The following is a 25,000-nucleotide window of genomic DNA, read 5'->3' as shown; positions in this document are numbered from 1 at the left end:
GGATAGATAGTTGAAAGATGAAATGCGCTGAGGAATGAGGAAGGGAGGGAAGGAAGCAGTATAGAGAGATGAACGGTAGGGTGAGAGAGAGAGAGAGAGAGAGAGAGAGAGAGAGAGAGAGAGAGAGTCATTAAGGGAGGAAGAAGAGGGGGGGGAGGAAGTAGAAGAGGAAATGAGTGAGGGAGGGAGGGAGGGAGCAGAAGTAGCAGTCGTGAGAGAGAGAGAGAGAGAGTAGGAAATGAGGGATACAGAAAGGAGAGAAGGAGGAAGGAAGGGAGAAAGAATAGATAAAAGGGAGGTAGGGAAGGAGAGAGAGAGAGAGAGAGAGAGAGAGAGGGAGGGAGAATAAAAAAAAAACGAAACAATGAAGAGGAAGAAAGAAGAATAGAGGAGGGAGGGAGGAAAGCATGAAGGGAGGGAGGGAGAGGGAGGAAAGAATGGGGGGAGGGAGGGAGAGAGAGAGGAAATTGAGTTCAGGGAGGGAGAGGAGAGCAAGGGAGAGAAAAAAAAGACAGCGAGGTAAAACAGGGAGATTGTAACTAGGTAAGAAGCTGAGAGAGAGAGAGAGAGAGAGAGGATTAAGTAAGGACGTATTGATGTGCTGGGAAAGTAGTACATTAATTATTCTCTCTCTCTCTCTCTCTCTCTCTCTCTCTCTCTCCTTTTCTTCCTTCCTTCCCTTTTCTCTTCCTTCCTTCCATCTTTCCTTCCTCACTCCATCCCTTCCATGTTTCCTTTCTTTCCTTGCTTTCCTTCTTCCTTCCTTTTTTCCTTCTCTTCATCCTTCAGTCCATCCTTCTGTCTTCCCTCCCTCCCTCCCCCACTTTCCCTTCCTCCCTCTCCCCTCTCTCCTCCTCCCCACTCTCCCTCCCTCCTTCTCCCCTCCCTCCCCCCCCTCTCTCTCTCTTATGGAGAAGGATTAATCTATATAGAGACCTATTTTTTAAAAGAGAGAGAGAGAAAGAGGGAGAGAAAGAGAGGAGTGGAATGAAAGCAGAAATAAAATAACGGCATCAGAGAGAGAGAGAGAGAGAGAGAGAGAGAGAGAGAGAGACCTCGTAAAGCCAGCAGTATGTCCCCACTTGTTTCTCGTTGCCCTTGCTCACTATCTCTATTCTCTCTCTCTCTCTCTCTCTCTCTCTCTCTCTCTCTCTCTCTCTCTCTCTCTCTCTCTCTCCGTGTGTTTATCCATTAATTCACTTGTATATTTCGTCTGTATCTATCTGTGTGTAATTATCTATCTACATATATCTTCCTTTCCATCTATCTATCGGTCTATCTATATCTATGACAAAAGGATAGTATAAAAGACAAGAGGAAAGAAGGAAAGAGAGAGAGAGAGAGAGAATGTGAGAGTAGCAGGTTTTGAGAGTAAGAAAATTAGAGCAAGAGATTGTAATAGAGTGTTAGCGGGAATGTGAGAAAGGATGTAAGAAAGTGAGATAATGGAAGTGAAAGTAAGAAAGTGAGTGAAAGTGACAGAATGAGCGTGAAATAGTGTGAGAGAATTTGTGAGAGAGTGGGAGAATATGAGTGAGCAAAAATAAGTGAGGTGAAGTGTAAGAGTGAGATAATTTGAGAGAAAATGAGGGTGTGAATATAACTGAGAGAAAGTAAGAATGTGAGAAAATGAGGGCGAGAAGTGAGATAGTGAGAGTGTGTGTGTGAGAGACTGACTGCGAGAACATAAGAAAGTGAGAGAAGAGCGAGAATGAGAGACAGAGAGAGAGAGATTGGCTGTCAAAATGTAAGAAAGTGAGAAATGAGAGCGAGAGGTGACAAAGAGAGACAATATGTGAGTGTGTGTGTGTGAGAGAGAGAGAGAGAGAGAGAGAGAGAGAGAGAGAGTGGTCCAAGCAGCTGATCGCTAGTGATTAATGCAGTACTTAGCTCCCTCTCTTTCTTGTGTGTGTGTGTGTGTGTGTGTGTGTGTGAGAGAGAGAGAGAGAGAGAGAGAGAAATGGATAATAGAACTATAAATATATTGATAAATAGAGGTAGATAGATAGGTTAGATAGAAAAATAGGTAGATAGATAGGTAGGCAGGTGTAGATAGATAAATAGATAAATACATAAGTAGGTAGAGATAGATAGATAGACATACATTATATAGACTGGCAGAGAGAGAGAGAGAGAGAGAGAGAGAATTTTACGTGAATGAGGTGACTGAAATCCTAATGACACTAATGTAAGCTGTAATGGAGGGAGGGGAGGGGAAGGGGAGGAGGAGGGAGGGGAGGGGGAGGAATGGGGGGAAAGGTAAGCCTGTAGGAAGGTGTTGAAGGGTGGCGGAGAGAGAGAGAGAGAGAGAGAGACACCTATTTGTAATGGAATTGTGTGATAGGCTAAGCTAATTAAGTTAAAGATCTGACCTGTCGATGTGTGTGTGTGTGTGAGAGAGAGAGAGAGAGAGAGAGAGAGAGAGAGAGAGAGAGAGAGAGAGAGAGAGAGAGAGAAGGAAGGAGAGAGATGAAGGAAGAGTTTATAGAGACGGGAGGAGATTTTTTTTTTTTTTTATGCGAGGAAGAAGGAACCAAAGGCCATGAGCCCGCAGTAACAGTTCCCTCCAAGAGAAAAACAAAATACAATAGAGAGCCAAATTCAAGATCCGATCATTTTGAGATGCCTGGACACACTGCGTTTGAAAGACTGGAGATCATAGGCAGCAGGAAATACAGACAGAGGGAGACAGTTCCAGAGCTGACCTGTTGCATAAATGAAAGACTGGGAGTAACGGTCAACTCTTGCATTAGAGAGTTGGACAGAAAAGGGATGAGAGTTTGCTGCCAGACGGGTGCTACGTGCCCGTCGTAGAGGTGGAGGAATGCAAGCAGACAGTTCAGAGGAGCAGTGACCATTAAAGTAGCGATAGAAAAGAGATAAAGATGCAACAATGCGGCGAAGAGACAGAGGTTGAAGGGAGTCAGTAAGAGGAGGAGAGTTAATGAGACGAAAAGCCTTTGACTCCACCCTATTGAGAAGAGCTGTATGTGGGGAGTCTCCCCACACATGAGAGTTGTACTCCACACAGGGGCGGATAAAACCCCTGTATAGAGTCAACAATTGTGCAGAGGTAAAGAAAGAGCGGAGTCGGCTTAGCACACCCAATCTCTTGGAAGCATATTTTACAAGAGATGTAATATGATCTTTCCAAGATAAGTCCCGAGTAAATGAAACCCCAAGCATGTTCAAGGATGATGCAGGATTAAGCTGAATATTATTAAACATTAATGGGTATACCTGTGGAAGATTTTGTCAGGTTGATAGGTGTAAGAACTGAGTCTTAGATGCATTAAAGACAACCATATTATTTTTACCCCAGTCGGAGATACGAGCCAAGTCAGACATTAGGTGTGCCATAGCCTCATCCCTTGTTTGTTGAAGTAACTGTTGAGATAGGCGTTGCGGGAACCGAATGGAAAGGTGAAGGGTGGAGTCATCAGCGTATGAGTGGATAGGGTTAGATGTACAGCTTAGAAGATCATTGATGAATAAAAGGAAGAGAGTTGGTGATAGGACAGAGCCCTGAGGAACACCACTGTTGATAGATCTAGGAGAAGAACGATGGCCGTCTACAACAGCGGCTATAGAACGACCAGAAAGGAAGCTAGCGATGAAGGCACAGATAGAAGGATAGAAACCGTAGGAGGGCAGTTTGGAAATTAAAGATTTATGCCAGACTCGATCGAAAGCCTTTGAGATGTCAAGTGCAATGGCAAAGCTTTCGCCAAAGTCCCGAAAGGAGGATGACCAGGAGTCTGAAAGGTAGGTGAGAAGATCGCCAGTGGGGCGTCCCTGACGGAACCCATACTGACGATCGGAAAGAAGGTTGTGATAGGAAAGATGCCTTAAAATTTTTCTATTAAGAATTGACTCGAAAACTTTTGAAATACAGGACGTCAAAGCAATTGGACGATAGTCGGAGGGTTGGGAGTGGTCACCCTTCTTTGGGACTGGCTGAATGAGAGCAAACTTCCAGCAAGAAGGAAAGGTACAAGTTGACAGACAAAGGCGAAAGAGTTTGCCTAGGCAGGGTGTAAGCAGAGAAGCATAGTTCTTGAGAACAACAGGAGGGACCCCATCAGGCCCATATGCCTTGATAGTACTGAGGCCAGTAATGGCAGAAAATACATCAACTGAAGACATTTTAATGTCAGCCATGAGGAAGTCAGAGGGGGGAAGTGATGGAGGAACAGCACCGGAATCGTCTAAGGTGGAACTGGAGGAGAAAGTCTGTGCGAAGAGATCTGCTTTATCAGTAGAAGAAATAGCTACAGAACCATCAGAGTAGAAAAGAGGAGGGAAGGATGATGAGGTAAAGTTGTTAGAAAGATTTTTGGCATGGTGCCAGAAGGAGCGGGAAGAAATCGAGTTGGAGAGTTGAGAGCATTTAGTATGGATGAAATTATTTTTAGTAGAGCGAAGAACAGACTTAGCACGATTCCGGGCAGAAACGTGAAGATGATGTGATTCAGGGGTGGATTGGCTCCGGTACCTTTTGTAGGCCCTCTCCTTGTTGCGGACAGCATTAGAACAAGCGTGATTAAACCAAGGCTTTCTTGCGTTAGTCAAAGGATATGAGAAAGGAATGTATGCTTCCATGCCCGAGAGAATAACCTCCGTAATGCGCAAGGCACACTCAGATGGCTCACGGCCATGGAAGCAATAATCATTCCAGGGAAAATCAAAGAAGTACAGCCTGAGGGCCTCCCAGTCCGCGGCTCCAAAATGCCACAGACGACGTTTCCCTTGAGGGTCCACAGGCCGTACCGGAGTGATAGGACAGGTTAAGGTAATAAGGTTGTGATCAGAGGAGCCCAACGGAGAGAAAAGATTAACAGAGTAAGCAGAAGGATTAGTTGTGAGGAAGAGGTCAAGTATGTTGGAGCTCTCTCCAAGGCGGTCAGGGATACGGGTAGGGTGCTGTACAAGCTGCTCTAGGTCATTAAGGATAGAAAAGATGTAGGCTTGTTCACCAGGTGAATCCGTGAAAAGAGAGGAGGAGGAGGAGGGGAGAGAAAGGAGTTGACAAGAGATAGGAGGAATAAAGAAGGAAGGAAGAAAGAAGGGAGGGAAAGAAAGGAGGAGGAAGAGAAAGAGGAAGAGGAGGAAGTAGGAAGCAGGAGAGAATAAAGAAGGAAGAAGTGATGAAAAAGGAAAAAAAGGAGAAAGAAAATAAAACATCAATTTTCTCAACAATCATTACTCTCTCTCTCTCTCTCTCTCTCTCTCTCTCCGCTCATCTCTGTATTTTTATGTATCTTTTCCTGTCTAATTTATTATCTTTAATGCTGTATCTCTGTATTATCTGTATTATTTATTAGTGTAAGTTTATTGAAGGGGAGAGTGATGGTGAAAAATAACTGCCCCATGCTTGCAAAGTACGGTTGGGAAAATTGTAATGCAGTATTTATTATTTTTGTTTTCGTGTACTCTTTCTGTGTGTGTGTGTGTGTGTGTGTGTGTGTGTGAGAGAGAGAGAGAGAGAGAGAGAACAATGGGAGGAGACGTGAAACAAGCCGCTGGGGGGTAGGGAGGGAGATAATGTTTCTCTCTCTCTCTCTCTCTCTCTCTCTAAATAGCCCATAACTCTTTATTTTTCTAGTTTTCACCTATTTTCTATAATTTTCGTTCACCATCATACTCCCTTTATCTTTCAGTCTCCTTTTCTCATAACTTATCGTTCTCTTCCATGTGTTATCATTCTGTTATCACTTTTTCTCTTGTTATTCAGCCCGTCTCTAATTCATTCGTTCACCTCTCTTCTCTTTTATTATCGTTCTCTCTTTCATTCCCTCTGTTTCGTTTTATTTCGTCAGTTTTTTTTTTTTCACAACGTTTGATTCGCCTTTTTCTGTTTCTTCGATCGATCATTCGCTTTTTTTCATTTTTTTGTCTGTTTTCTTATTTTATCGTTCGTGTTTTTATTTTTAGTTATGATTTTTAGTTCGTCTTTTTTTTTTATTCGTCTGGTTTAATGTTTCTTGTTTTGTTTCGCTCATTTACTTCTGTTTTTTTGTTTGTATTTTATTATTTATTTATTTGTTTTTGTTCTATTCCTATCAAGCAAATATTATAATTATAGTCCCTCTGCTTCATAACATTTCCTTCAGCCATCACTATAACCAGCCACAACCACAACTACCACCACCACTACCACCAACAACCACCACTACCACCACCAACAACAACAACCACCACCACCACACAACATCCACAACCTCCATCACTTCCACCACCACCACTACAGCCACAGCCACCACCACCACCACAACAACCACAGCCACCACCACCACCACAACAACCACAGCCACCACCACCACCACAACAACAACCACTACCACCACCACAACAACAACAACCACTACCACCACCACCACAACAACAACAACAACCACTACCACCACCACCACCACCACAACAACCACCAACTACAGCAACGACACACCTCATCAACGACACACCACATCAGCACACTCCTACCACACTCCACCACACCACAGTCACCATCCACAACCACAAAATCCACTACACTCAACAGCCCATTACCACAACCCCCATCAACTGCCACCACAACCACAGTCATCAATGTACCTCCACCACCTCAGCCATCAACCACCACCACGTCAGTCACCACAGTCAACCACCACCACCAGTTACTATCACATCAATCCCCACCACCATCCCACCACCACAGTCAACCACCACAACTACAGTCAACCACAACCACAGTCACAGTCAACCACAGCCACAATCAACCACTCCCACAATCAACCACTCCCACAATCAACCACTCCCACAATCAACCACAACCACAATCAACCACAACCACAGCCCTCACCACCATTACCAACCACAACAAGTCAACCACCATGACTACCACAATTAGCCACAACCACAATCAACAACACAACCACAATCAGGACAACAAAATCATCAACCTGTGCCGATTAAAACTTTCCCCGTTTTTTTTTTTTTTTTTTTTTGCATCAGTCGAATTTTTATTTTTTTGCGTTTTATTTTTAGTGTTTTTTCTGGCTTGTTGTGATGGTGATGTTTTTTTCTGATTGTGGTGTTTTTCTAGTTTGGTGTATTTTGTTTTTTTGTGTGTGTGTTTTGACGTTCATGTTTTTTTGTTTTTTTTGCGTTTGATTTTTCTGTTTTTATTTTCATTGTTTTTTCTTTTTATTTTCTTGTTTTCATTGTTTGTGTGTTTGTTTTTGGTGGTGACTTTTTATTTTCCTTTTTATTCTCTTGTTTTCTCTATTATTTTGTCATTTTTTGTTTTTTTTTTCTGAATTTTGGTTATGATGCTTGTTTGTTTTGACGCATTGATGTTTTTGCTTTGTTTTTGTTTTGTACAATTTAACATTTTTCAATAGTTTTTATTTTTTTTTGTAAGGACTGTCTTGTATTGGTCATTAATTTCATTTTTATTTTTGCTTTTGTGTTATTGTGTGTTTTATCTTTATTATGTAGTTTTATGTTTATCATTATTTTCTTATTTATTTTTAGTCATTTATGGCTTTTGTTATGTTTATTATTTCTTTAGCACTTTTTTTAGTATCCAATCTGTTTTTAATTTTTATTTCAATCCAACAAGGAGACCGTGTTTTCACCCCTGTTTGTTTGTTTGTTAGTTTGTTTGTCTGTTAGCAGGATTACTCTAAAACTAAAAGACAGGTTTGGACCAAATTTGGTGGGTAGATAGCCCATGTCCCAGGGTACAATCGATTAGCATTTGGGACCGATCCGGATCGTATTACAGATTCTGGATCCGGAAAACACTTTTTACGGAACCATAATCAGTGATGAGAAAAACTAACCCATTATGGAGAGTCATTTGGAAATTACGTTGCCCTTGTCGGAGAGATGCTCTCCATTGAGTGCCCCTCAAGTTTTTATCACGCACAGTCAGCCATCCTCTCTCTCTCTCTCTCTCTCTCTCTCTCTCTCTCTCTCTCTCTCTCTCTCTCTCTCTCTCGTCAAACACCAGTAGACTATTCAGGGTCCAATTTACAGTAACAAATACAGTAACAACATGGGTCCAAATCTCAGTCATTACAACAATTACTGATGACCTACGGGTGAATTATGAGAGAGCCAATTTTTGACTACAGGCTCGTCAGTAATTGAATGGCCGAGAATTGGTCTGTTGATAGAGCATTTGCTGCTGATAATTAGTCCGAGAATAACCTGGTTTTTGGCACTGATAGATAGATATAGATAGATAGACAGACAGACAGACAGATACGTAAGTATATATACATTGTGTGTGTGTTTATATATATATATATATATATATATATATATATATATATATATATATATATATATATGAGAGAGAGAGAAACATACTGTACTTACAAAATGACAGGAAGACAGATGGCTGTATATATATATATATATATATATATATATATATATATATATATATATATATATATATATATATGAACCTCTTTTGTGCAGTGGTAAAGTTTGCGTTTTCGTACACTGAAGAACGAGGGTTCGCGCCCCGCCAGGGTAATAAACTTTGGGAGTGTTCGCCCGGCCACATACTGCTTTGGCGGACATAATGAGTGCTGTGGTTGAACCAGTGTCGCATACTATAAAATATGCTTGCACCCAGTCGGCTTGCGCGGGCCGATTACACTTGGTTCACAGACTACGCATACAAAGCCATTCCAACACTACATTCACACTCACAAGCACTTCTCACCCTACATACAATCTCTACCAGACAGCCTAAGCCACTTGGTAGAGATACATTGACTGTATCGTCCCCACTTCGGTCGGGATAGGCCGGTCCTGCAGTGGACACTCAAACGGCTGATGATATATATATATATATATATATATATATATATATATATATATATATATATATATATATATATATATATATATATATATATATATATATATTCACGTTGTCTCTTCCTCTATGTTGCCTATATACAGTAATTCCCTACTGTCATCCCCATTATCTATTTTCTCCAATCTATCTGTTACCCATTTCCCCATGCCCCCATCCCCCGCCCCCCACCGACCTAATGGGTGCTCCACAACTTCGTAATTGGCTAACTCTCCTGTTTCTTGACCCGGACTTAGGCAAGAAAGAAGCTGGATCCAGGTTGTGTTGTGGTGGGGAGGGGATTGGGGGTGAGGGGAGGGGGGGTTGGGGAGAGGAAGGGGGTTGGGGAGGGGAAGAGGGGGGAGGGGGTGGGGGGAGGGGATGGAGAGGAAGAGGGGGAGGGGACGGGGGAGGGTATGGAGGGGAGGTGGTGGGGAGAGGAAGTGGGGTTGGGGGAGCCTTAGGAAGGATGGAGGGAGGGGGTTTTCGGGAAGGGGAGGGGTTGAGAGAGAGAGGAGGGAGGTAGGAAGTAGGAAGGAGGGAAGGGGATGGGAGAGGAGGGGGAGAGAAGTTAGGGAGAAAGAGGAGGGGTGAAGGGAGGGGGTGAGGGAAGAAGTATGGACAAGGGAAATGAAGAAAAGAGGAGAAGGGTGGAGAGAGAGAGAGAAGGTAGAGATGAACGTTGTTGTATGTGTGTGTGTGTGAGAGAGAGAGAGAGAGAGAGAGAGAGATTAAAGCGATAGATCCTGGAATTAATGCTACAATAGGTTCATAATCATGTGTGGTTCTGCCGCAGCTGTAGCATCATCTACCACAGCTACCACAACTACTACCACATCAGCCTCAACTACCACTACCACCACAACTACCACAACCACTACTGCCACAAACACTACCACGGCAGCTACAGGTGTCGTTACTAAACCTTCACTACCACAACTACCATCACCATACCACCACTACTACCACTCATAAACTACCATCACAACTACCACCATCAACCACCACTACTTCGTCTCTCTCTCTCTCTCTCTCTCTCTCTCTCTCTCTCTCTCTCTCTCTCTCAAGTATTTTCCTCAAACTTCCAAACAACAATCCTCTTTAATATTCTTTTCTTCGTTCAAAAAGTATATAATTTTTTCTTTATTTTTCGCCCCAAAAATTCATATATTTTTGTTTTAAGAATGTTATACTTTTGAGAGAGAGAGAGAGAGAGAGAGAGAGAGAGAGAGAGAAAATAAAGCTAGGTCAGACGGTCCCGTAGTGATGGTGGTGGTGGTGTAACAAGATGGCGGCCACTGAGCGTCACCACACCGTTCAACTGAGCCTCTCCATGTTGTTTTTTTGCTTATTTCTTTGTTTCCTTGATTGTTTTCCTTATTTATTTCCTTCCTTTGATTTTCTTCCTTGCTTATTTCCTTCTTTCCTTGATTTTCTTCCATACTTACTTCCTTATTTCCCTGATTTTCTTTCTTGCTTATTTCCTTCTTTCCTTGATTTTCTTCCTTGCTTATTTTCTTCTTTCCTTGATTTTCTTTCTTGCTTATTTTCATCTTGCCTTGATTTTCTTCCTTGCTCATTTCCTTCTTTCCTAGATTTTCTTGCTTATTTCCTTCTTTCCTTGATTTTCTTCCTTGCTTATTTCCTTCTTTCCTTGATTTTCTTGCTTATTTCCTTCTTTCCTTGATTTTCTTCCTTGCTTATTTCCTTCTTTCCTTGATTTTCTTTCTTATTTCCTTCTTTCCTTGGTTTTCTTCCTTCTGTATTGCCTTCCTCCTTTATATTGTTTATCATATCCTTTTTATTCTTGCTTAGTTTTTATTTTCCTTGCTTTTTTGTTTGTTTCCTGATTTTTCCTTATTACTTATTTCCATATTTTCTTAATTTACTTATTTGCACGTTTCCTTCTCTTTCTTTGCTTATTTTCTTGTTTCCTTGATTCTATTCTTTGCTTATTTCCTTCTTTCTCTGATTTTCTTATTTCAGTCTCCATTTTCACTCATTGCTTATTTTTGTCATCATTAATTTTCATCCTTGCTTACGTTTTCTTGATTTTCCTTGATTTTTTCCTTAGTTTCTTTATTCTTTATTCCCCTCTCCTTTAATTTATTTCCTTTAAAATTCTCTTCCTTCCTTCCATCCATCCTTCCTTCCTTCCTTCCTTCCTTACCTCTTTACTTGATTTTCTTTTTTGCTTATTTCCCACCTTTCTTATTTTTCATCATTGTACATTTTCTCTCCCTTGTTTATCTTCCTTGTTTTCTTCCTTTCTTGTTTATTTCCTTGCATCTCCCAGCCTCTCACTTGATTGTGTTTGCTTGAGTTGAGATGCCTTGCTTGATTGTACTGTGCTGCGGGTCTCATTTCCGGCAGAGAAAGTGAGAGAGAGAGAGAGAGAGAGAGAGAGAGAGTGAGTGAGTGAGTGAGTGAGTGAGTGAGTGAGTGAGAGAGAGAGAGAGAGAGAGAGAGAGAGAGAGAGGGGGGATGATGGAATGTGAAAATTATGGAAAAATGGAAAAGAAACTAAACGAGAGAGAGAGAGAGAGAGAGAGAGAGAGAGAGAGAGAAGATGAAGAAATGTGAAAATGGTGGAAAAAGAGGGAGCAGAAGCAAATGTCTAGGATAACAGAAATAGGAATGAAATAATGTGGAGAGAGAGAGAGAGATTTAGGATTTGTGGTCTTTGGTGTGGCTGGTTTTAGAGTCTTTTGTTGTGATTAGGGATTGGTGTGTGTGTGTGTGTGTGTGTGTGTGTGTGTGTGTGTGTGTGTGGAGGGGGGGTAGGTGAATGTGGATGTTTGTATTTGCTGTGTGTGTGTGTGTGTGTGTGTGTGTGTGTGTGTGTGTGTGTGTGTGTGTGTGTGGATGTATGTGTTGTATTTGTGTGTGTGTGGATTATCCAAGGAAAGGAAGTTCGTCTGACCCCTCTGATTACAGACCAATAGCTGTCACAACTTCTCTTGGTAAGGTATTTGAAACTTTAATTAATAAGCACATTGTTAAACATCTTGAATCCAACAACTTACCTGTAATTAGTGATAGACAATATGGTTTTCGCCACGAAAGATCCACCATTGACATACTCAATCTCCTAACTCATACCATCCATCAATCAGTCGACCTACATGGAGAAACTCACGCAGTAGCCCTTGATATTTCAGAGTATGGCACCGTTCCCTGTTGTCTAAACTCCCTTGCTATGGACTAACGTCTTTTGTTCCTTTGATTTCCTCATATCTCAGTGAAAGGAAAATAAAAGTAGATGATGTATATTCCAATTTCCAGTCAATTAACGCCAGCGTGCCGTAGGGACCAGTTCTGGCTCCAACCCTGTTCCTGGTTCATGTTAATGATCTTTTATCTTTTGCCCACAATCCCATCCACTCATATGCAGATGACAACACTACATAGTTCATTCACACTCAGACATCCATTTACAAAGTCTAATATCTCTACCTCTCAACTCAGTACAGCCATCTCCATAAATCAAGACCTATCTACGATCAGTGAATTGGTACAAAACAACCTTGTCTCTTTTAATGCTAGTAAAACTAAATATATACAGTTTACTATTAGACAGATATTTCTAGATTCGTATATTAGCTTCAGTGCTACAAATATTTCTGTCTCCAAAAGTATTGAAATTCTCGGTGTTTCACTTAACAATACCCTCAGCTGGACCTCTCATGTCAGATCACTTGCTAAAACCGCCGCAAACTTGGATTATTGTACAGAGTCCGTAACTTCTTCACTGACGAGCAGTTAGCTATAACTTATGGGTCATGTGCGCTCTCAGCTTGAATACTGCTCACTCTTGTGGAATGGATGTGGAGAGGTTTCATTAAAACAACTAGACAAAATTCAGAACAAAGCTTTTAGAATTATGAATGACTCTGCTATTACAAATAAACTACCGTACCTCCCCCACAAGTAAGAAGGAATGTTGCCTCCCTTGCATAATTTTACAGATATTTTTATAGCATATGCTCAGACGAAGTTGCGTCCATGGTGCCGCCTCTCCATGCCTTCCCTCGTGCTACACGGGCATCTGGTAGCGCTCATGACTGGAATGTCACTCGGCCATATTTGCAGAACTTTTGTCTATCAGAATTCTTTCATTCCCCAAACTGCTTCTCTCTGGAACTCGCTTCCCCAGTTGTTTCCCTCCAAACTTCAACCTACAGCTGTTCAATTCGAACTGTTACAGATACTTTATTAACAGAGGACACCAGTAATCTGGTGTATGGATGAGTTTTTTTTTATTCATTTGGTTTTCCCTCTTCTATTCTGTTATTTAAAAAAAAAAATTGTGTGTGTGTGTGTGTGTGTGTGTGTGTGTGTGTCTGTGTCTGTGTGTGTCAACTCTAGGATTAGGGTCAGGTTGTGGAAAGGAGCAAGCGAACTCCCAATAGGTCGGAGTGGAGAAAGTCGGAAGAGTCCTTTATCCTGCAGTGAACTAACATACACTAATGATAATAATTGTAGTAGTAGTAGTAGTAGTAATGATAATAATAATAATAATAAAGTGATGATAATGATAATAGTAATGATGATGATGAAGGTATTACCATTATATATGAAAAAGTAAATTATCACCCTGACCCAATATATCACTTTTACATATGATTCTTTTCTTTTTCTGGACATGAATCAGAGAAGAGAGAAAAAAAAAACATCTTCCTCTTCCTGTGTCAGAATGCCTTTGAGGAATAGAATCGTCATCAGTAGAATCGTCAGTAGAATCGACATATCTCAGTGTCAGTATAAGGGGAGAAAGTTTATCGCCACATTTAATAATTGACGTAACGCAGGGAATACGTGGGTAGAATCTCTCTCTCTCTCTCTCTCTCTCTCTCTCTCTCTCTCACACACACACACACACACACACACACACACACACACACACACCGTATCCGCATTTTCTACGTCAAAAACAAAAATCGAACCTAAAGATTAACTGAAATTAAAACCGGTTCACACAAGCGATAAATTTCAGTTATTCCGGTACTGTGACCTCAAATTAGCCCTGGTAATACGATAAACGCATTACTGGACCCTCGTTTACATTTAACAAGCCCAGTCGGAGGCAAGGGGGCGAAATACAAAAGGATAAATGTTTGAAATAATCCTTTACGCGATCCGTATATATATGGCGGGAGAGGAGCTTAGCCGGGGTTGCCATGTACACCCATTCGAATTAATTACTCTTTTCCGCCAACCTTTCGGCTTTTGTTTATGGTTAAAATGGCGGATAGGTATAAAAAAATGAAAATAAAAAATAAACTCCCCATCGTTTGCGCAGATCGCTGAAATAGCCAGGACACCGCGAAATTCGTTCATTTAAAAGCGATTTCATTGTTGACATCGACAAAGGAAGAAAGAGAACGGGCGATTGATTGGCGGCTATGGGAGGCGATATATATATATATATGGTTATGATTTGGTAGTACTGGTAGTGTTTTTGTTATTATTATTGTCATCAGTAGTTGTAAAAGTAGCACTAGTTGTTGTATAACTACTATTCTGTCCGACAAGGAGAGTATGTTTTCACCCCTTTTTGTTTGTTTGTCTGTTAGCAGGACTACTGAAAACCTAAAAGAGAGATCTGAATTAGATTTGGTGGGTAGGTAGCCCATGTCCCAGGGAACAGTCGATTAACTTTTGGGACCGATCCGGATCGTATTACAGATTCTGGATCCGGAAAACATTTACTGCGAAACCCTAATCATTGATGAGAAAACCTAACCCATAATGAAGAGTGGTTTGGAATTTACATTGCCCTTGTCGGAGAGATGCTCTCCACTGAGTGCACCTCAAGTTATTATTATTATTATTATTATTATACTACCTCATATATATACGGCAGTGTGATTAATTTGGTCATGATGATGATGATGATGATGAGGTGGAGGATAAAGATGATGATGATAAGGAGGAGGCAGTTACCGCTTGTTAAATTATGACGTCACACGAGCTGGTTATGGTTAGGGAGGTAAAATGCTTATGTGGATTTTTTATTTTTCTATATTTTTGGCTTTATTTTTGTATTTATTTTTAGTCCTGCGTGTAATTAATGTCATCTTCCTTGCTTCACGTTCACTCTCCTCCTTTTCTTTTTCTTTATTTTCTTCCTCCTCTCTTCCACTTCTTCCTTCTCCCTCTTACCTTTCTTCTCCACCTCTTCCTCTTCCTTTGACTCTTTTTTTGTTATTTTTTTTCTTCCTCCTCCTCCTCCTCCTCCTCCACCTCCTCCTCCTCCTCCTCCTCCTCCTCCTCCTCCTCCTCCTCTTTTTTCTCCCTTTTATCTCCTCTTCTTTAGCTCCTATTAATATGCCTCTCTCTCTCTCTCTCTCTCTCTCTCTCTCTCTCTCTCTCTCTCTCTCTCTCTCTCTCTCTCTCTCTCTCTCTCTCTCTCTCTCTCTCAAGCAGGCCTACATATTTCTCTACTTTCTTTTTGTATCTCAGTCCTGTTTTCATTCATGCTTTCACTATTATTCCTTCCCTCTTACCTTCCTTCCTTCATTCATTCATTCATTTATGGTCTCATCCGTTCATTCATTACTCATTTATTCATCCGGTACTCTTTCGTTCATTATATTCATTCATTACTTCATTATTTTTATTAATTCACTTATTCGTTATTCATTCATTCACGTCATTCGTTAGTAATTCACCTTTAATTCGGTATTCCATTTATGCATTTGTTATTTATTCATTCATTAAGTTCAGTATCCATTCATTCATTCATTATTTTTAGTGTTCTGTTATTCATTCAGTTATATACTTCATTATTCATTCATTTATTATTTATTCGTTATTTTCATTATTTCGTTATTCTTTCAGTTACATCATTATTCATTCATTCATAGTTTTCAGTTATTCGTTATTCATTTACGTCATTCATTATTCATTTAATTATTCTTAATTCGTTGGCCACATTAATCATGCGGTCATTCGTTATTATGCATTCGTTATTATTCAGTCGTTATTATACATCCATTATTATTCAGTCGTTATTATTCGTTATTATTCAGTCGTTATTATGCATTCGTTATTATTCATCCATTATTATTCATTCGTTATTCATTATTAATTATTCATTATTATTCATTCATTATTCATTATTTATTCGTTATTCATTATCCATTTCATTCATTTATTTACTCATTCATCATTCATTAGATCCTTCATTAGGTAGTCATTCATTCGTTATTCATTCATACATTTTCCCCTTTCTTCCAGTCTCCTCCTCCATTTCTTTTTTCTCTTCTTTCTCTCACATTTCTTCCTTCCATTTGACTTCATTAACGCCTTTCTTCCTTTCCTTCCCTCCTTTCCTCACTTCCTTCCATCCCTCACTTCCTTCCCTCCGTATTTCCTCCCTTCTTCCTTCCATCCTTCCCTTCTTTCCTCCCTCAATTTCTCCCTCCTTTCCCTCCTTCCTTTCCTCCTTCCGTCACTTCCTCCTTCTTTCCCTTCTTCCCTCACTTCCTTCGCCCTTCCCTCCCTCCTTCCTTCCCTCCTTCGCTCTTTCATTTCTTCCTTCGCTCACTTCCTCTTTCCCTCCCTCCTTCCTTCCCTTCCTGCTTCCTTCCCATCCTTCTTCCTTTCCTCCTTCTCTCACTTCCTTCCTCCTTCCTTCCCTCCTTCCTCCTGCCACTCAACGTGTAATTACCTGTGAGATGAAAGAGAGAGAGAGAGAGAGAGAGAGAGAGAGAGAGAATGTTACAAAGTAGACAGAAATGGAGAGAGAGAGAGAGAGAGAGAGAGAGAGAGAGAGAGAGAGAGAGAATGTTACAAATTAGACAGAAATGGAGAGAGAGCGAGAGAGAGAGAGAGAGAGAGAGAGAGAGAGAGAGAGAGAGAATGTTACAAATTAGACAGAAATGGAGAGAGAGCGAGAGAGAGAGAGAGTGAATGTTACAAATTAGACAGAAATGGAGAGAGAGAGAGAGAGAGAGAGAGAGGGAGAGAGAGAGAGAGTCATTGATCAAGAAAATGAAGGACTTAATCAGAGAGCAAAAGTGAGTCAGACGTGTGAAAAAGAGAGGGTGAATAGAGAGAGAGAGAGAGAGAGAGAGAGAGAGAGAGAGAGAGAGACTGTAACATTATGGCGAAAATCACTCATAGGAGCAGCTGTCAGACCCACCTGCCTCACCCTACCTCGCCTTGCCTCACCCTACCTCGCCTTGCCTCACCCTACCACATCCTGTCTCACCCTTCCTCAGTCTGTCTCACCCTGCCTCACTCTTCCTCAGTCTGCCTCTCCCTACCTCACCCTGCCTTATCCTGCCTCTGTCTGCCTAACCCTACCTCACCCTGACTCACCCTACCTCACCCTTGCCTCACCTTGGCTAATCCTACCTCACCCTGCCTCACTCTTCCTCACCCTGCCCAACCTTACCTCACTCTGCCTCACCCTACCCAACCTTACCTCATACTGCGTTACTCTGCCTCACCTTACCTCACCCGGCCTCACCCTCCTCATCCTACCTTACTCTGCCTCACCTTACCTTAACCTACCTCACCCTGCTTCAGTGTGCCTCACCCTACCTCACCTTACCTCGCCTTACCTCACGTTACCTCACCCTGCCTCACCTTACCTCATCCTGCCTCGCTCTGCCTCACCCTACCTCACCTTACCTCGCCTTACCTCACGTTACGTTACCTCACCCTGCCTCACCTTCCTCACCCTACCTCATCCTGCCTCACCCTGTCTCACCCTGCTAACCCAACCTCACCCTTCCAGAGAGAGAGAGAGAGAGAGAAATTCAATCTCTTAATGTATTTCCTCTCACATTTTTTCTCCTTCCCTCGACTTTCATCCATTTTTATTTCATATTTTACTCGTATTATTATTATTATTATTATTATTGTCACCACCACCATCATCATCATCATTATTATTATTATTATTATTATTATTATTATTATTATTATTGTTATTATTGTTATTATTATTATTATTATTATTATTATTATTGTCATCATCATCATCATCGTCGTCCTCCTCCTCTTCCTCCTCCTCCTCCTCCTCCTCCTCCTCCAGCCATTTTCTTTCTCCTTATATTACATATCTAAAAATATTCCCTAATCTTTTCATATTTAATTATTTATCTTATGTTTTTTATTATCTCTACCTGTGTGTGTGTGTGTGTGTGTGTGTGTGTGTGTGTGTGTGTGTGTGTGTGTGTGTGTGTGTGTGTGAGAGAGAGAGAGAGAGAGAGAGTACCCCTTTAGCTCACAATACCACTCTCTCTGTCTTCATTTTTGCTCTCTAGTTTTACACCCTCCTTTCATTGTGAGTGAGAAAGAGAGAGAGAGAGGGAGAGAGAGAGAGAGGGCCTGACCTTTAAGAATATCAACCGTGACCGAAGTTTTTTTTCGTAATTAGTTGTTAGATAGAGATAGATAGATGGATAGGTAGATAGATAGATAGATAAACAAGTATTTTAATTTTTACATCTACCCTCATCACTCTGTCTTACATTATCGTGTTTATCATTTCTATCTATATATCTATCCATCCCTGTCTGTCTGTCTGTCTGTATCTGTTTGTCTGTCTATCCATCCATCCATCTATATTATTTGTCAGTCAATCTATCTATCCACCTATCTGTCTATCTATATATCCATCTGCCTTTCTGTGTCTTTCTCTTTATCTCTCCATGTACCTCTCCGTCTGTCTATCTATCAAGCCATCCATATATCCGTCTCTCCATCGGTCTATCCATCCATCCATCTATCTATCAGTCTGTATCTATTTATTTATCTATCTGTATCCAAATTTCTATCCATATGTCTGTCTGTCCATCTATCTCTGTCTATCTATTTATCCATCTGTCCATCTATCAGTCAGTCTGTCTATCTATCCATCAATCAGTATATCTTTCTATCTATCTATCTATCTGTCAATCTATTTATTTGTATCTATCTATATCTATCTGTATATCTATCTCCCTGCGCTAATCAAAGTCCAAGGAGATTAATTTGTCTTTTAAAAACAATTCATTTCTATTAACATTAATAATACATATATATTCTTATTTCTCCTTATGGGATTATGGTGTCTGGATGTAGATAGATAGATAGATGGATGGATGCATAAGTAGATATAGATAGATAGATATATGGATGGATGCATAAGTAGATATAGATAGATAGATAGATAGATGGATGCATAAGTAGATATAGATAGATAGATGGATGCATAAGTAGATATAGATAGATAGATAAATAGATAGATGGATGGATGCAGAAGTAGATATAGATAGATAGATGGATGGATAGATATGTAGATAGATGGTTAGATGCAGATATAAATAGATGGATGGATAGATAGACAGATGGATAGATAGATAGATCGATAGATGAATAGGTAGATTTAAATAGATAGATGGATAGATAGATAGATGAATAGGTAGACAAATAGATAGATGGATAGATATATAGATACATGGATAAATAGATAGATAGATGGATAGATAGATAGAGTAATAGCAGAACTCATGGCTCCTTCATGTGGTGGCACTGATATAACGGGCCGGCTCCACTGCCTGGCTATATAATAATCCCTATTCCCTATCCCCGTCCCCGAAAGGCGGATGGTGGAGGGGTGGAGAGGAAGGTAAGCCTGTAGTCCACTGGGTGCAAGGTTCAGGTGAGCATAGGACAAGAACAACAACAAACAAACAATAACAGCATCATCATCATCTTCTTCTTCTTCGACTACTACTACTACTAGTACTTCTTCTTTTTCTACTACTACTACAACTACTACTACTACTACTACTGCTGCTGCTACTGCTGTTAATAATAATAATAATAATAATAAAATAATAATAATAATAAAATATTAATAATAACAGTAGCAGTTATATAACAACAGATAATAATAATAATAATAATAATAATAATAATAATAATAAAAATAAAATAAACACCCCTTAAATCCGAAGACCCATTTTCTATATTTTTCATCATCCGTATCATTTATATATTTATTTATTTATTTATTTATTTAGGGGCATTTATTCCAGGTAGAGGGGTAAGATAAAGCCTTCATTAACCCCTTCAGCCTGAGGGATTTTTTTTACGTGAAGAAAATCGTCCTAAAAGAGTAAGAATAAAAAAAAAAAATAAAGAAAATGGGAAGACGAGGGAGTGGGTGGAAGGACCGGCGCTGCTACGTGTGTGTGTGTGTGTGTGTGTGTGTGTGTGTGTGTGTGTGTGTGTGTGTGTGTGTGTGTGTGTGTTTTCATCTTAAAGAATTCGGCAAATCTCTCACGCTTCATTGCACATTAATCTATTCTCCTGTATATTATTGATTCAAACTTGTGCACTTCTTCGTGACTAGCATCTTATCTAGCTCCTTTGTCTTCATCCACAGTGCCTCCTAAGATGGTGGATTTGGAGACATGGAGGAGGCGGAGGCGGAGGCGGAGGTGAAGGTGGAGGAGGAGGAGGAAGAGGAGGAGGAGGAGGAGGGATAACGAAGAGGAGGAGGAGGGGGGGTAGAGGGGGTGTCTAATGATGTCTGCACTTCTTCGTGACTAGCACCTCTCTTTCTCTCCCACAGTGCCTCCGAAGATAGTGGACTCGGAGACCAGCGGAGACGTGGAGGTGTCGGAGGGGGAGGAGGTGAGGCTGAGGTGTGGCGCCAGCGGGAAGCCTCCACCCAAGTACAAGTGGAGGCCAGAGGATGCCAGGAAGATGCACCTCCACCCTATTACTGGTGAGGTGGAGGTGGAGGTGGATAGATGGATGGATGGATAGATAGAAAGATGGATGGATGGATGGGCAGACGGATGGATAGATAGATAGATCAATAGATGGATGGATGGATGGATAGTTAAATATATAGATAGATAGATAGATAGATGGATAGATGGGTAGATGAATGGAGAGAGAGAGAGAGAGAGGAGGTAGTGGAGGATTAAGAAACTAAAGGAGCAAAAAGAGATAAAAGGAAGAGAAAAAGAAAAAAGAGGAGGAAGAAGAAGAAATGTAGAGGAAACTGAAAGAAGGGAAGGAAAGGGAGGGGAGTGAGAGGAAAAGAAGAGAGGAGATGGAGGGAAAAGAGCAAGAAAAGAGGAGAGGGGGAGGGGAAGGGGTGGAGAGGGGGAAGAGGAGGAGGAGGGGAAGGGGGAAAGGAGGGGAGGGGGAGGGGGAGTGAGCAGGGAAGTAAAGGAGAAAAAGAGGAGGAGGACGGGGGGTGGGCGAAGAGAGCAAGAAAAGGAGGCTGGGAGGAAGAGGGGGAGGGGGAAGTGGCAGAGGAGAGGAGGAGGGGGAGGAGAATGTGGGGGAGGGGAGGAAGAGGGGAGAGGGGAGGGGGAAGGGATGGGGGAGAGAGATTGCGATCAGCTGTATAAGACATGTGAGTGGCGGGAGGAGGGAGGGGGTGGGGGAGGGGGGAAAGAGGGAGAGAGAGAGAGAGAGAGAGAATGTAATACCGTAACTACTTTAGTTATCTCAGTAGTATTATTAGATTATAAGGAAATTATTTACTTAAGTTACTATAAATAGTATTAATAATCATCATCATTATCATCATTACCATCCCAGCCGTAATAATAATAAAAATATGATGATGATAATGACTACAACAAGTTATTTTACTACTACTACTACTACTACTACTAACACGATCACCACCACCACCACTACTACTACTACAACAACAACTACAATTAATAATAATAATAATAATAATAATAATAACACTCCCATAACGTTATCATCAGTGCATCAAATTATTCCGTATATTTCACAAAGTATTGGACGCTAATGTAAGTGTAATAATTAACGCAATAAGACCTGCTTTGACCTCACTGTATTTTTTTAGTAATCAAGGGGGGTTGTTTTGATTGTTTTGATACAGTATTTTAGTCACCCCTTCCCTCCCATGGCCCATTTTCGTTGTTATTCTCGTTTTCTTTCATTTTGAGGTTACGCATCCTCTCTCTCTCTCTCTCTCTCTCTCTCTCTCTCTCTCTCTCTCTCTCTCTCTCTCTCTCACTTATTTCTTGTTCTTTTCATCCATGCTGCTCATCTTATTATATAGTCCTCCTCTTATTTATTCACTCATTTACTTATTTAACTGTCCTGCGTATTTCTCTTATTAACTCCCATTTTCTCCTATTAACAGTGATGGTGGTGGATTCAAGTTAATAAAAGAAGTTCCTGCTTTTATTAGGCTATTATTTCCCCATTTTCTGTTAGTCTGTTATTCTCCATTTTCTTTTTTAGGCTACTATTTCCCCATTTTCTTTTATTAGGCTATTATTTCCCCCATGTTCTCTTGTTAACTCCCATTTTCTCTTCTCAGCCTGTTATTCCCCTATTTTCTCCTATTACCCTGTCATTTCCCATTTTATTAGCCTATTGTTTCCCCCTTTTTTCCTATTACCTCCCATTTTCTCCTGTTAACAGTGGTGGTGGGCCCAGAGCTGGTAATAGGCAACGTAAGGCGGGGTCATGCGGGAGCCTACCTCTGCATTGCCTCCAACGGTGTGCCTCCCTCCGTTAGCAAGAGGATACTGTTGTCTGTTAGGTGTAAGTAGGTCTGTTTGGGTGTAAGTAGGTCTGTGTTGGGTGTAAATAGGTCTGTGTTGGGTGTAAGTAGGTCTGTGGGTGTTAGTAGGTCTGTGTAGGGTGTAAGTAGATCTGTTTGGGTGTAAGTCTTTGAGTGTAGGTGTTGTGTGTAAGTAGGTCTGTTTGGGTGTAAGTAGATCTGTTTGGGTGTAGGTGTTGGCTGTAAGTAGGTATGTTTGGGTGTAGGTGTTGGGTGTAAGTAGGTCTGTGTTCAGTGTAAGTAGGTCTGTTTGGGTGTAGGTGTTAGGTGTAAGTAGGTCTGTTTGGGTGTGGGTGTTGGGTGTAAGTAGGTCTGTTTGGGTGTAGGTGTTGGGTGTAAGTAGGCCTGTTTGGGTGTAGGTGTTGGGTGTAAGTGGATCTGTTTGGGTGTAAGTAGGTCTGTTTGGGTGTGGGTGTTGGGTGTAAGTAGGTCTGTTTGGGTGTAGGTGTTGGTTGTAAGTAGGTCTGTTTGGGTGTAGGTGTTGGGTGTAAGTAGGTCTGTTTGGGTACAGGTGTTGGGTGTAAGTAGGTCTGTTTGAGTGTGGGTGTTGGGTGTAAGTAGGTCTGTTTGGGTACAGGTGTTGGGTGTAAGTAGGTCTGTTTGGGTGTAGGTGTTGGGTGTAAGTAGGTCTGTATGGGTGTATGTGTTGGGTGTAAGTAGGTCTGTGTTGGGTGTAGGTGTTGGGTGTAAGTAGGTCTGTGTTGGGTGTAGGTGTTGGGTGTAAGTAGGTCTGGGTGTGGGTGTTGGGTGTAAGTAGGTCTGTTTGGGTGTAGGTGTTGGGTGTAAGTAGGTCTGGGTGTGGGTGTAAGTAGGTCTGTTTGGGTGTAGGTGTTGGATGTAAGTAGGTCTGTTTGTGTGTAAGTAGGTCTGTTTGGGTGTTGGTGTTGAGTGTAAGTAGGTCTGTTTGGGTGTAGGTGTTGGGTGTAAGTAGGTCTGTTTGAGTGTAGGTGTTGGGTGTAAGTAGGTCTGTTTGGGTGTGGGTGTTGGGTGTAAGTAGGTCTGTTTTGTTTGATAGGTGTATGTATATATGTATGTATATATGTACAGTATGTAGCTGTCTCTCTCTCTCTCTCTCTCTCGCTATTTATCAATCTCTCTCCTTTTGTTAGCAAGATGATATAAACCTATTTTTACTTGCCTATTAAAACTAACCATTTATTTCCATATTATTATTACTAGAGTTATACTAGCTTTATTAATAGCATTTTTATTAGCCTATTATTACTAGCCTAATATTACTAGCATTATTTTTAGTCTTATTACCAGCCTTTTATTTTTTTTCTCTACTAAGATTACTAGCCAGTCTCATCAAACTTGCCTGTTAATACTAGCCAATATCCAGTACCCTATTATAACTAGCTCTTGATATAACTAGTCCTTTATTACTAGCCATTTATATTCATACTAGCATGATGTTACTAGCCAATTCCTCCCACTCCAGTCAACTACCGTATATTTTTTCATACTAGCCTTATATTACTAGCCGTTCCCCTCCCCCCAGTCCAACCAACAACCCATGCCGTGGATCCCGACGTCCTGGTGGCCTTGGGGAGCAGCGCCAACCTCTCGTGCAGCGTGGAGGCCTATCCCCGTCCAACCATCACCTGGGTAAAGGAAGGAGGCCATCCACTCTACCCCAACTTCATCCACACCCACACCGGAAGAAAGGTAGGGAGGGAGGGTAAGATGGGGAGAGATTGAGGGTGAGAGGAAAGGAAGGGAAAGGAGGGGGGTTGAGAGGGGGAAGGGTAAGACGGAGGGAGATTGAGGGTGGTGAAAGTAAGGTAGGAGAAGGATGGGTGTTGAGAGGAAGGGAGAAGGAGGGTGAAGGGAGAGAGGATGAGAGAGAGGGAGGGAGGGGGTGGGTTGTGATTATGCTTTCGAAGTCTGTTGATGAGAGAGAGAGAGAGAGAGAGAGAGAGAGAGGATATGGCTTTGATACACATAACATCTAATTTATCATCTTGTTTTAATACCTCAGAAATTCAGCTCCTTCATCTATCACCTCGATATAATCTTCCTCATGACTCTTTCCCTGTCTTTACTATCACTCAGTTCAGTCTTTCATTTTCTATTACTTTCCCCTTTCTCTCTTCCTCATGACTATTTCACTGTCTTTACTAACACTCAATTCAGTCTCATTTTCTCTCACTTTCCCCATTGTCTCTCTCGTGATGCATATTATTTCTCTTGCAATATCAACTTCGAAGTGTTGTGTTGCACCGACCCCTTTGTGCCATTTAACCCTACTCACTTGATATTGTGCAGGATATCATTTGTCGCTTGTGGTATCGTGTATGTGTGTGTGTGTGTACATGTATGTAGGATGGGGGTTTACCACAAATATCTCTTCTAAACAGGGTGAAGTCAATCATCTCTCTCTCTCTCTCTCTCTCTCTCTCTCTCTCTCTCTCTCTCTCTCTTTCTCTCTCTCTCTTCTGAAAACTCTGACTTCATTCCTTCCCCATTACGGCAGGCACGCAGCACCCGTCTACCTACACACGCTCACTCCTTTTCTAGCTCTGTTGCAAGGGCTGTCGCACAAAGGGTGAAAGTGATTGCACGCACAC

The 25,000-nt window shown here is 41.3% G+C and overlaps 1 protein-coding gene across 1 annotated transcript in view; it reads left to right on the top strand.

Moving 5' to 3' along the window:
* The window catches only part of LOC145410418 (lachesin-like), a 211,646-nt gene that overhangs the window by 50,504 nt on the left and 136,142 nt on the right, over positions 1-25,000 (top strand). Inside the window, exons 4-6 of the mRNA XM_080280571.1 lie at positions 20,436-20,591; positions 22,289-22,411; positions 23,932-24,038. Coding sequence (XP_080136697.1) covers positions 20,436-20,591; positions 22,289-22,411; positions 23,932-24,038 — 386 coding nt within the window. The remainder of the gene's footprint in view (positions 1-20,435; positions 20,592-22,288; positions 22,412-23,931; positions 24,039-25,000) is intronic.

The sequence above is a fragment of the Coenobita brevimanus genome, chromosome 85 (genome assembly GCF_032717465.1).
Source record: "Coenobita brevimanus isolate Jiangsu-jjx chromosome 85, ASM3271746v2, whole genome shotgun sequence".
In the NCBI taxonomy this organism is placed as follows: domain Eukaryota; kingdom Metazoa; phylum Arthropoda; class Malacostraca; order Decapoda; family Coenobitidae; genus Coenobita; species Coenobita brevimanus.
Note: the sequence above shows the minus strand (reverse complement) of the source record. Positions and strands in the feature narration are given on the sequence as shown.